General features: G+C 39.8%; 1 protein-coding gene across 4 annotated transcripts in view; it reads right to left on the reverse strand.

The window, feature by feature from the left end:
- CCDC85A (coiled-coil domain containing 85A) overlaps positions 1 to 13,933 on the reverse strand; it is a 204,110-nt gene that overhangs the window by 28,927 nt on the left and 161,250 nt on the right. For 2 of the 4 annotated variants that reach the window (XM_019516657.1, XM_019516656.1), the window contains exon 3: positions 7,666 to 7,742. The exons of the other annotated variants lie outside the window; for them this stretch is intronic. In XM_019516657.1, the coding sequence (XP_019372202.1) occupies positions 7,666 to 7,742 (77 nt within the window). The remainder of the gene's footprint in view (positions 1 to 7,665; positions 7,743 to 13,933) is intronic. 4 annotated transcript variants of the gene reach the window in all.

Raw genomic sequence — 13,933 nt, forward strand, 5'->3', positions numbered from 1 at the left:
TCTTCAGCATTCAGCTTGGTTGATTCATGGTCAATTTTATGTCATCAAGAAACTAATGTTTCCTAAGAAGCCTTGTGAGAAACAGCTCTTTGAGCAACTTGTTCTGATACGGCCTGGCTGTACTGAAGGAGAGAAAGGAGTAAGAATCATAACATCACAAAGTAGGGCTGGAAGGGATCTTCATAGGTCATTTAGTCCAACCCTCTGCATGAAGCAGGATCATCCCTATCCAAACCATCTTACGCAAATCCATTGTCTAACCTCTTAACAATACTACACAGAAGAAGCTGAAGTGTTCCATAAAACAAAAGGCTTGAGGCTATCATGACTGAGTCTCATAGACCATGGATATACAAAATATCTGAATTTAAAAAAACAGGAGACTTCATGGGGTCTACGGGAAAACCAAGACTATCGATTCATCATGGATATTTGCTTAGCTATTCCAGAATTACTGCTGGAAATGAAATTCAGCCCCATTGTGTAGATTAGAAACACTTTCTGGATCCCTGGATTTTCTTGAAATCTGGGTCTTGCTAGTGGGAAGTCCTTAAGTTCTAAATACTAGAGAGTGCAAAGGCAAACCTCATGCAGAGGATGCCACATGACAAAATCTGAGCCAGACCTCTGCTTTGTATGCAGAACAGAAGACCTCAGTGAGGTAGCTAACATAATTCTCATCCGCTGTTCTTAAGTACCGAAGCTTTCATTCTTATTCTGGATCATCGCTAAAAAAGGCAACAAGGCAACGTTTTTTACAGAGGCCCCAATTCTGCATGTACTTGTACGTGACTCATGCGGGCCTACATGGAAGTGGGTGGGGTTTTGTGTGGGCACGCGCCGTTCTTCCTGCAGTATTGAGGGTTTAGCTTGCCTCAGTTTGAGAACAAGAACAATTCTGAAACGTCCACTGCTACTGCCTGCTTATTTTCACTCCCTTTTCACTTTTTCTTACTTTTAGGTATAGCTCTCTTGTCTCCCTTGCCACACCTCAGCAAACTTCTCTATTAATAGTTACTCCAGGGCCCTTGCTCTAAGATTCAAATCTGACTATTAGAGATCATTTCCTGAGTGGGAAATGCAAAGTCAAGCACAAAAAAAGGTTTTAGTCCCTGGTGGTCTTTTGAGTCAGTTCCAGGTAGGTTGAAGGTCCATCCTGGAGATGACTGGGCCGCAAGTACACATCTGATAAAAGAATATGACATTTCTAGACCGGACTTAGCAGGGAGGGAAGAACAGTGGTCACAGTGGAGATAAGTCATGCAAGGCACTGAATTTATGTAGTGCAATGACAACTCCCCAACTGCACTAAAAGTTTAACAACAAACAGGCATTCCCAAATCTTCTCTGATCTCAGCCCAGAACATCATTTCTAAGAAAATTGGATGGTTGGTTTCCTCATACTTTCTTCCTAGCTCTTTAATCTGGTCTGCTAAGTGTATCCATCTCAGACAGCAGTTCCTGTCAGTAGTCTGCTGAATGATAATGTGATATACCTTACCCAATTCCTGTGCGGTTATATTTTGGTTTCTCTTATGTGCTATGGCACCTCATTAAGCAGATGCCTTGTCTTGTCTCCCCCTCCTCCTTTCCAGGGAAGTGTTATGTATTCTGACTGGGCTGGAGTAAAACGGGAAGGGGAAATCCTGGGTGAGTGGGAACAGTTCAGGCTGGGTGTGGCATTTATATAGGGCTGTTTTGGGTAAGAAGACTGATTTTAGGGGATGGGAGAAGGGATATATAATCAACTACATGCCTTGACCTTTAGAAAGTTGGTTATTTATTGTTGGGTGTTTGAACCTGTCTGTCTGTCATGTATATCTAGATCATAAGGTCTCTGAGGCCAGGACTGTCTCATCCTTTGTCTGAGCAGCATTTTATATAATATGAACCAAATCTTGGCTGAGTTTTTAAGCAATGCACTAACAATAATACCGATTACGGGTGAGGGGGGAGCCAAGAAGCAAAAAGCTGAAAAGGAAGGACTTGACAGCCAGAAGGAAATGAAACGCTGCCTCCCCTGTCTTTACTGAGTTGTTAGCTAACCTCTGCATAAGCACATTACAGTGTTAACTCTGCCATGTCCAAAAGATGCTGCGTTGCCATGGAAGTTGAGAACTCAGTTCCTCCAGCCCTTGTACTGTCTTGTATAGACTTTTGCCAACAATGACAGATTCTTTTTGTTGGTTCAGGGACTGTTATTCTGACAATATTGCCTTCCAATTTTCCTTAAAAGGTGGCACTTACAATCAAGTTACATGTACAGAGACTTTTCTTCTAATTCTAACAAGATTACATTTTTTCAAAACAAAAATACAACTAAAAATAGAAGTAATTTAAGAAAAAAACATTGCCAAGAGCATCCTTTCAAAAATATGCATGGACTACACAGCTCAGCTACACACATATAGCATTGTATAAGCTCAAAAGCATCTTCATTTAACAGATTTTCTGAGGCTAGATTCTGATGTCATTTGCATCAGAGCAGTCACTGGCCCAGTTTCTGATCATAGTCATAGTTGCACACTGGGTTGGGGGGAGGTTTGAATGCGACTTCTATTGCCTACTGTAGACTGAATCTAAATATTCAGCAACACGATTGGTTAAATATGTAACACGGACTTAAAGAGATTTGAATCCAGTTTCAGACTGCTGACTGCACTGTCACATGTATCCTAAAATTTTATGGACAAGAACTGATCAAGAGGTAGACATCAACAATGGAAAGGAGACATGAAAAATATGATGCTCATATTTTATAAGTTACATTTTAAGATATTTTACTGCAGTGCAGACTGCTCATTAATTAAGAAGTAATGATTAAAAACTAGATTTACAATATTATGTTTGTTATTTACCTCATGCAATAGAGATGAATGGATAAAAGGTGCCCTTTGCTCTTGTGCATGAAAGACAAGAAAATCTGATATACATTTCTACCATATCCTCTCCCACCAAACACACTGGGATTTCCCTGCAAGATTTCCCATCAGCTGAATGAGAGTCCTATGATAACTGCCTGTGTTGTTGGAATTGTGTTGTTCATAATAAAACAGAGGAGCTTTTCCTAAGTAAATACGTTATTTGACTTACCTCTACAGATACCCACAAGTAGGCAAACCAAAGCCTCCTATCACTGTCCTGTTCTGTTCAAAAGTCACAGAGCCCACTACTGCCATGGGGAAATCTCTCAGAACTTCCTTCTATTCACCCCCTGCAATCTTACACAACATGCTAATACATGCTAATTAGCAAATGCATGCTAATTATGCCCCTCAAACACAGTGATACAGAGTAAACATACAACCTCTATGGCTTCTACCAACTCTTATACCATACTGGTATGGTTTCAACCAACATTTGAGAAACAGGATCTGTAATTCCTTACAGTAGGAATGATTAAAGCCCATTCAGTAAGGCTTAGCCTACACTGGAAAAGGTTTGCTGATGTAACTATACCAGCAAACCTTTTAAGTGCTTCTCCCTGTAGAGCCCATGCCAGTTCCCCAGTGACATAAGCATTAGTTACACAGTTGTATATATCAGTATAATTAAACATATTCTAGGGCTTTTGCCAATATAAAATTATCCCAAAATTCACAACCCTAAGTAACATTATCATATACTGGAAATAGTCTTTGATGTATTCTTAAGTTGGGCACACTCCCTGCTTGGATGAATTTACCAGCCAAAGACGATGCCTGGTACAAAAGAAGTATTTCAGTATTTATGCTTAGTAAGCCTTCCCCCGAAATGGCAGCTTGCACTGAATACATAAAAGAAACAACTCACTCTGTAAACTAGGTTGTTTAATGATATAAAATCTGGAAGTACCCTTCCATATCTACTGAAAACAAGCTGATCACCACCAATTCTCTCTGTGTATATTTTCTGATCCTCCAAAGTCTGAACAATTTTGTGATTCTGTGAAGCGTGCAGAATAACTTCCAGTCAAATCACTAGTCTCTCAATAAAATCTTGATCCATGCTGCTGGTCTCCTTGTTCCCAATGCACATGCTACAAACGTTTTGTAACTTCTTGTGTACATCATTAGCAAGGACTGCTACCTATTTTAGTGCTTCAAAATTACTACTATGAACCAATAATAACCTGCATCTTCATGCCTAACCAGTGCAGTTTGGCATCTTTAATAGAAAAAAAAGCCAGCTTCATGATGTGAAATCTTGGAAAGTGTCTGCTTTCTTGCCTAAAATTCATAACTGCAACTATAAGTTGAAATGGATAATACCCCGTTACATGCTATCTGCTATAAATACCTGTACATTACAACCCTCACCAACTGCGCAAACATACAAACTGTCTCCAGCTTCTCCAAATTCCTAAACCTCCTAACATGCCATCAACTAGCAATTCAGAAACTGTGCACTACAAGGGCAAGCCATTACATTCTTAAATTAATAAATACATTTTTAATACCTTTTTATAACTTTTCTCAATTAGACTGATTACATTGAAATAAGGATTCACTGTGGGTACCATTTTTCCTCAGTCACTGTAAACTCTTGGTATGATATAGCAAACAAGAATTTAGGATTCAATTTGAACAATGCGGGTATTATTTGAAACACTCATATCTGTAGATGTCCCTGCTGCTAAATATTAATAAAACCTTTTAGATACACATCTTAAATGGTGTGCTACTAACAACTTAGTATAAGTTTGGAACCAGGAGAAGAGGAAGAGAGGATTTGAATAGTAAAGGGAGAAAAGAAAGAGGAAGGGAGCAGGGTGATTAGCGGGGTGATAGGAGAAGGGAAGTAAGTGGAAAGGAAAAGTGAAGCATCATATGCAGCACTATCAGAAGCCTCAGGGTTAGAAGAATCAGGAACTATCCCTGATGGTAAAATTAATTCATTCAGGCCTACTGAGTAAAACTATCTTCTGATATATACAGTCTCAACATTTTAAAATTCCACCTATTCATCAGGGTTACTTCCAATAAAAAACAGAATTCTTGTAGAAAGTCCCTTCCTGCAACATGGATGGGAATTTAAGACACAGCACTTTAATTAAACAATGCCTATAGTGGAATAAGATCCTCATTTGATGTCTAGTGAATTAGTCATTTTTTGGATTTGCTGAAGTATTCAGCATTAACCTAACTCCCATAAAACTCTCCCTGAACTCATCAGAAACAAAGTTAGTTCAACACAAGGAGCTTCTGAAACTGTGTTCAGCATGTTGCCCATACTGACAACAAGCCCATAAATAAGACAAGTCTAGCCACTGCTGCTCTTTTAATATTGCCAACCTTAAAGGGATGGAAAGAGGTCATAGGGAATGGTGCCCTGAACAAGAAAACTCACCTAATGACCTACGAGAAACCTTTGTAGAAAATGATTCTGGGCTGGTTCCCCATTTGGTACCATTATGGAACACAACATAATCAAATGTGACTTCAGTATAGGCTGGAGGCCTTTTCTTTCTTCCTCTCTTGAAGGCAATAACATTTTCAGGTTGAACGAGACGTGCTGGGAGTGACACACAAACTCACGTGTCATTCTCATCATTTCTGATGATACAGCATTTATTGGGATTTGACAAAACTAGTTGCATCCTCTTAGTCCTAGTGCTAAAAAAAAATAAATAAAATCAAGCCAGAATCAAGCCAGAAGACTGTCTCCACCCTCTAGCCATACCACATATATTTGTCAACAGAAGGCATGACACAGACTTTTTTGCTGGTCTAATTAGTCCCCTTGCATATCTCAGAGTGTTTTGGGTCTGCTATAGACTTTGTGATCATTTTCCTAAAAGGATTAGTGATTTTGAATCCCCAGCCTGAGACACCTTAACCGGGCTGGATTTATAGAAGATGGCTGTTCCATACTTTCTGAAATCACACTGCCCTCATAGTGGGCCTCAATTTGTGCACCTCTTAAATGGCAGTAGGTGAAATTTCCTGTCACTTCTGAGGTTTTTGGTTGTAGCTGTGTTGGTCTAAGGACATAGGCAGGCAATGTTCTTTGAGTCGATGCAATATCTTTTATTAGACCAACTGAGAGACTGGAAAAAAGTTCTTAGCAAGTTTTCGGGCACAGTCACCCTTGTTCAGGCATGGGGAGTCTCTGCTGTTCTGAGACTCCAAGGAATGAGAGAAGCTGAAAGTTGTGACTGCGCCCGAAAGCTTGCTAAGAACTTTTTTCCAATCTCTCAGTTGGTCTAATAAAAGATATCACATCTATTCAAAGACCCTTGCCTGCCTATCACTTCTGACAATCTTAGCCCTACAATAGTTCCTGTCTGCTATTGCTGCTCCACCTGCAAGAAAAACTACAGATGGTGTTTTCTAGTCAGTCAATCACTTATTTGCCTCAAACATCTTGCTTAACAAGACAATAAAGTTGTGACATTATATATCACACAATGGCTTTCCTATTAAAAGCCCTACAGCCTTTTATCAGTATAGTATTAAATAATTCTCATTACCCCTTGGTAATGCCTGTTTTTCAGATGGATAAGCTAAGGTTCCAAGAAGTAAAATGACTTGCTCGAGGTCAGATAATAAGCCAGCAGCTAAATAAGGAAGCCTTTCTTACAATTAGCCTACTGACACAACAAAACATAGTTTAAAATCTATACTAGCAAAGGACATCACAAAACTAAATCCTAAGCTCTTTTACATAATGCATTTGTGTCTGTGGTATATATAACGGTGTATATAAATGAATAAATTCCTCAGTAGATTCTACTTCCCCTTCAATTCACCACTATCTTGGATTTTACATTCTAAAGACAATGTTCTGAATAAATACAACAAAAGTTAATCCAAACAAGCTCATCATTTAAACTGGTACTACACAGGTTTGCTTTTTAAAGTAGACAAAATCCTCAATTTAAAAAAAAATTACTAATTTCCCCCCAATAAATCAATATAAAATAAATACAAAATAATAAAGCATAATGCATTATTACTGTACACATGCTACTTCAGTAATAGTTAATCTTATATACTGAAATACAATAAATGTCTAACTTTTTCTAATAAAGAAAAAAATGTTTAAAATGAAAACAAATGCCTATCCAAAGAAAACTTTAATTTCAAATGGAAAAAAAACCTTCATCTTTATGTTTATTTTTTAATTGAACTTCAGCCTCTCTTTTAAGCATATCATGCAATTGTAAAAACATCACAAGTAGATATAATCAAGTTATTATTTAATTACTTGAAAAATTTCTATTTACAATTCAAATTAGTTTTTGGTTAACCAAAAAAAAAGCATTTGAAACAACAAGGGTTTATGGTAAAGAAATAAAGAGACTGTTAGAATGAAACTGTAAATACAAAGGGTCAGTTGTCTATCATTTAAAGCATCTTAATTGATTGTTAATTATAATAAATGTATTATCCCTAGTAAACTCTTTATTATCAAGGTGGCAACAGATACAAGAAAAATGCACAGAAGTGTTGTCATAGTCTTAAACACACCAGTAGAAATTCCTCACTAGAATCATTAATGAAAAATGAAAACAAAAAGGAAGTGAGAGCTTTTGATTACTGGAATGAGAGCCTTTGATCACTGCGTGTGTTCAATTACATCAATGTAAAATTACAGAAAACACTGATTTTATCTTAAACACTAAGACTCAAGTGTTACTGTCTAGCTATCAGCTACTGTTCCTATCAATAGGAAGTCACCCACCTGGGGTAGCATGCGATTTTCCTCCTCCAGCTGTCTTACTCTTGCCTCCAGCTGCCTAACATAGGACAAGGTAGATTCTAAAATTAAAAAGAAAAAAAAGCTCACATTATACACACAGATCTGCTTGGGTCAACTAACATCAGAGCCTGCATATGACACGAGATGTCTTATTTGGTGTAGTCATAGCAGGTTCCTTCTCCTAAATGCACCTTAAAGGTTCAGAACTGTTACTCTCTAGGATAACAGCAGATAATCTACTTACAGTATTGGCACTAAGCCCTTAAGTCCTGGCAGAATCCATTCAAGTCCTTAGTTGATTTAGAATCTACTGTACTCCAAATGATGCTTAGGTTGGTTGCTGCCCCACAACACAAATAGTCTTGAAGGAGAGTAAGGTAGATCAATTTCTACTAATCCCTAGTCTAAACTTCCTGGGCTTGCACTGGCATACCTATTTTATAAGCACTCATACAAATATTTTAATGAACTCCAGGTGTCACTGTTGCAAAACCACAGATAAAAGATCTGATCACAGGTTATGGCCACACCGAAAAATGAAAATCTGATTACTGTAGCACGTGCTATAATGCCAGCTCTTATCTAAGCAAGGCAAGAGTAGCAATGTAGAGGTGGCATCACAGACTATAGATAGGCCAGCAACCAGAGTGCATTCAGGGTCCTCAAAGGACTTATACTCTGGTTGCTAACACATGCTGTTCTTCACTGCTATTTTTACCAGTGCCAGCTAAATCAAACTACCTCTGGTAGGCTAGCATGTGCTACAATCCCACTTTCATTTTCCTATGCATACATATCTATCGATGTAAGCCCTGCTCACCTTATCAAGTCATCTCACTAAGATGATTAAGTGGAACAAGAATTTCCTTCAAATATGAGAGCTAAAGATATCACCACTCTTAAGTTCCCAGGGCTATCTCCACCCTCGAGAATGAGACATATGGTTTCCAGTCTTGCTCCCACTGATTTCTGGGGCAACAAATTTGGTCAAAAACAAACAGAAATTACCTTGAATTGAAAGCAGCCAAAATCAATTTTTTCTATCCAGAGGACCTTGCCAGTCTTGGGCTATATAGAAATTCTACAATTAGAAAACAGCATCTAAAAACTCTGCATGGGATAGGATATAACACCAGTTCAATAGGGCTGTGCGAAGCTTCGGTCCCTGATGTGGTTCGGTAGAGATTTGGCCCAATTCGGTGGCCAAATCTCTGAATCTGAATCAAATCAGAGGACCCTTTAATCTATCCAAATCAAATTGGAACCCTCTGAATCGATTCAGAGAAATTTGAAAAGATTCAGCGATTCGGACATAGACACAGCTTTAAATGTTTCTTCTACATACCTCAAGGTAGCATGTGGCTCATGAATGCTGAGATGGTGGGGCACTTGGGAGTGTCCCGCAGAAGCACGGGAGGCTCCTCAGCACACTCAGCAGCAGACCCAGAAATGGACGAGAAGCACTTCTCAAGGTATATAGAAAAAACACTTAAAGCTGTGTCTATGTCCAAATCGCTGATTCTCCAAATTAGCATTGAATCTTCAGATTCGGCCAAATCGAATCTGGGCAGCGATCCAAATCAACAAATCAGATCACTGTCCCTGATTCACAATGAATCCAAATCAAATAGGGCCCGCTTTGCACACCCCTACTGTTCAACTTTAATAGGAAAGATCCATTTCCCTACTTTCCTGCATTCTTCTCAGTAAAAAAGTGCAACCAGGACTCTTCCATCCCCTCTTACTGTGCTCAAAATCAGCTATCCTTTGGCTCCTGACTAAACAACTCACTCCACCTTCTTTATGCTAGTATAACACCATCAACTGTAACTTGAGTTATATCAGCTTGAAAATGGTAAAGAGGAGAATTAGGCCTTTGATCTCTAAAGGACAGGTCTGTGGATGTTCTGGGCCATACCCAGAGCTGATATAAGCCCACATATCTGCATTGCTTCCAGTGGAGTTCTTCAATTTAAATCAACTAAGGATCCAGCCTGCTAGAATCCTATTACATCCTAATCACTTCTCCTGTCAGCCAGTCCATAAAATAAAAAATGACAATATATGAGGTGTTACTTACTGCTGTCTGAGACTGCAGTAACCTAAAATGTGCACACATAGATAATGTGTCTGAATTTACAGAACATGAAAAAATACATAGACATTTGTCAGAAATGATTAGTGAGGTACTGGACTAAATATAGTGTTGTAAGATGAGAGGGGAAAAGGTGGTCTGAGGTTTTATGTTCCCTGCTATATAAGTCTTGTCATAACTAGTACTGGCTGCATATCTAATGATTCACAAAGATTGGTTCAGATAAGCATAGAGAAGTTGCAAAAGCTTGTCCTAATTAACCATATCCTTAGAAAGGGCTTTCTATTGCAGCACTCTCCACCTGGTAACACACCATTCTTGGAGAGATATTCAGTGCCTTCTCCAGCAGAAGAGCAATCACTTTCTTGGCACTCTTCCTGGAGAAAGACTTTACTCTCTCATCACCCCTCCAGCCACACTTTCTCCAGATTTGTCTCTACACTTCCAATAGCAGCAGCAGTAATTTGCTGCACCTAAACATAAATGCCAACCCAGCTTGTAGAAGCTGCCCATACATAGTCATACTCAAAATGCTTTTAACTTCTGCCATTTTCTATTGTAACAACTTCTGGATTCTTAGCATATTTTACAAGATTGTTACGTCTCAGTTTTATGCTTTGATTTACATTTCAGAGCTTAAGGGCCAGATCCTTGGCTGGCGTAAATGGATATTACTCCACTAAACTCATTGCCATTTACTGCAGCGGAAGATGTAACCTAAAATCTCCTGGTTTATGAACCATTCTGCAATGTACCAAATTTATTTTAGTTTGCCTTAGCTAGCCCATTAATACTCAGAATTAGATCAAGCACAAAAGGCCGATCTAGCAAATCTTTATTTATGTGCACAGTCCTAGTACACAAGATTATTTTTTTATATCTCTATAGAGATATAAACGCTTTCCTTCTCTTGGGAAGGAAAAGTCAGACACATCCATAACATTGGTTTTCCTATCAAGACCAAGGCTGTTACTTAGATGCTGGAATGTCCCCTCAGCATCACTGGGCATGTCTACACAGTCATTAATGTGCTTTTGTTACTGTGCATTAAGTTTTGGACCTCTGGGCATTTGTACACATGCTTGCGCTGTAGCGCATGCATTTGTATAAATGGTGAAATGTGCGTCAGCCCTGAGAAAATGGCAGCAGCACACTTTTGACCTAAAACACGTTGAAGGTTAATTGAGTCTGCTCTGACGCACCAGATCTCCAGTGTGTCAGAGCAGACAAATGTATGTGTTGAAATGTCCTCTAATATAAAGTAATATGATGTACTTCACAAAGGTGCATTAGGCTGCCCTAGTGTGCAGTAGCAAAAGCAAACATCTTTTTAGTGATGCTTAACATGCAGTAAACTAATTCTGCTGTGCATGAGGGCATTAGCACTGTTTTTGACATGATGCTTTAATGCACAAGAGAACAGGATACTGTGCATTAAAGTACACAAGTAAATGCACCCACTGACCATCTCATGACCCTTCATCTTCAACTGGCCAACAGACAACATGCAAAATCATTAGTGCACATGCCCTGACCCTCGATGCAGGTCATGAAACAAAAGAAGAATTCTATGCTAAATTCAACCAAGTTCTATCACCTGTCCTCAAAGAAGAGGAGATAATTTTTGCTGGCTATTGCAGTGCTGGAGTAGGCAAGGGCTCTGAGCTATGGAAAGGAACACTCAAAAAAGAAGGGATGAGGAAAGTCATTTGAAATGGAATTCTTCTTCTGGGCAAGGGTTCAGGATATGATCTCATCATTATAAACTCCTTGCTCTGCCAAAGAAATAAATGGAAAACTTCATGGATGTACCCCCATTCAAAACAGTGGTAACTGGTTGACGACTGACTATGTGCATATCTAGGACCACTGTGAGGTCCATATCACCAGAGCTATGACCAGTGCAGACAACTACTGGACAGATCATCATCTGATGCATTCCATCATGTCAATTCATATCACCTCAGAACAATGTAAATGTAAGAAGCAATCAAGGAAGAGGGTCAATAGAGTGTTTGAAAAACCCTCCTAAGAGCAAACATTTCCAGCAGTCTCAGTGAGAATCTCTCCAACCTCCCTGGTGATGATCTTGACACCATTGATCATTGGGAGAGCCTCAAAAAAAGGCAACCATGAAACGTGTGAAGAATCTCTAGGCTTCTCCACAAAGAAACATCAGGACTGGTTTGCAGAGAATGGTAGGGAAACACAAGCTCTCACTGATAGAAAAAGAACAGCCTTGAAAGTTTGGTGGAATGACACCAACCACAAACAAAAGCAAGACACTTATCAACACATTCAAGTTGAGACCCAGAAGAAAATTCAAGAACAAAATGAACAAGTGGGGAAAGAACAAGCAAAAGAGATGTCAATAGCCATGACATGCATAGTTTCTTCAGTGCAACAAAAACTATATACGGGGCCAAGCACTTGAGGAATCACCCCTCTGAGATCAAAGGATGTGGGGGTAGGTACATCCATGAAGTTTTCCATTTATTGCTTTGTCAAAGGATGGAACAACAGTCTTTAAAGACAGCACCACCATTAACGCATGGTGGAAGAAGCACTTCCAAGAGCTCCTAATCTGACAGTCTAATATGGAAGACAATAACATCAAAGCCATTCTGCAAAGGACTACCTTGCAGATCCACCAATTTATCAAGAAAGCCTTGAAAGCCATTAAGCAGATGAAGAACAACAAAGCATATAACACCACATTGAAAGTTATAAACAATGTGGAAAAATGCTCTCTCTCCAGCTATATGTCACTATTATAAATATCTGGAAACATGAACAGATTTCCAGAGACTTGAGATGCCAGAATAGAATCATTACCATATTCAAGAAAGGAGATATGTCAGATTTCAACAATTACTGTTGCATTGCATTCCTGTCCACAGCTGGGAAGATCCTTGCCTGCAATCTCTTCAATAGACTCACTTTCCTACACCTAAGTCCTGGTGGGTTTCAGGCCACTCACAGGTACAGCAGGTATGATCTTTGCTGCTATACAGAAGCAGAAGTGCTGTGAGCAAAATCAAGATATTTACATGGTCTTTATTAACCTAAGGCCTTTGATTCAATCAGAGGGGCCCTCTGGAAGATCCTGATGCAATTTGGATGCCCACAAAAATTGGTTACTATTATCAGACTCGTTCATGACAGCATGGCAACAATCATTCTAAAGAACAGCTCAGAAATGGACCCCTTCAAGCAAGGGAATGTGATTGTGGAATCAAGTAAGGATATGTGATTGCACCAACACTTTTTCCAACTGTCTCACAGCTATTCTACATCTCATTGCTGATAACTTTCCATCTGGTATTAGCATCCAGCTTCACATGGATAGAAATCTCTTTAACATCAGCCTGTTTTGTTCCAAATTTAAGATGACAAATGCCTCCATTACTGATCTCCAATACACTGACAATTGTGTTGTGTGTGCCTACGCAATTGAAGAACTCCAGGTCACTCTTGATTTTTTCTGTGAAGTGTATGAAATGCTTTGATTCACTGTCAGCTTAATAAACACCAAAACACTTTACCAACCCACCCCAAACCAGCCAGTTGCTCCTCCACACATATGCTTGAAGAATACTGAGCATTTCCCCTGCCTGGGTAGCCACCTTTCCAAAAAAGTAAACAGAGATAATTATATGAAACATCAGATAATATCTATCAGTGCTACTTCTGAAGGTCTCTGAAATCATGTCTCCAGGGCTGTCCCTAAGGGAGGGCAAATTGGGATGACTGCCCCAGGCCCTGCGCTTTGAGGGGCCCCGTGAGCAGTGCCGTACAGCCCCACTGAGGCCATCATGCACCACTGCTGCAGAGCACTGCCAGCTCTGCCAATTCTGGGTGCTGCTGGCTCCAGCCACTCATCACTACCCCGCCTACTGTTGACACTGCCGCTGGGTTCTGCAGGCAGTCGCCACCCCCACCCACTGGCCCCACACAGGCTGATATGCCCCAGGCCCCACACCCCTTGGGTCAGCTCTGCATGTCTCCAATGATCATGAACTCGCATGATCAGGGGACTGCAGGGCAGGCCCTATGAGGAGAGACTACGGGACCTGAACCTGTTCAGCCTCCACAAGAGAAGGCTGAGGGGGGATCTTGTGGCCTGTTATAAACTGGTCAGGGGGGATCAGAAGG

Source organism: Gavialis gangeticus, unplaced genomic scaffold (assembly GCF_001723915.1).
Source record: "Gavialis gangeticus isolate Ggan-Ray unplaced genomic scaffold, GavGan_comp1, whole genome shotgun sequence".
NCBI classification, from domain to species: Eukaryota; Metazoa; Chordata; order Crocodylia; family Gavialidae; genus Gavialis; species Gavialis gangeticus.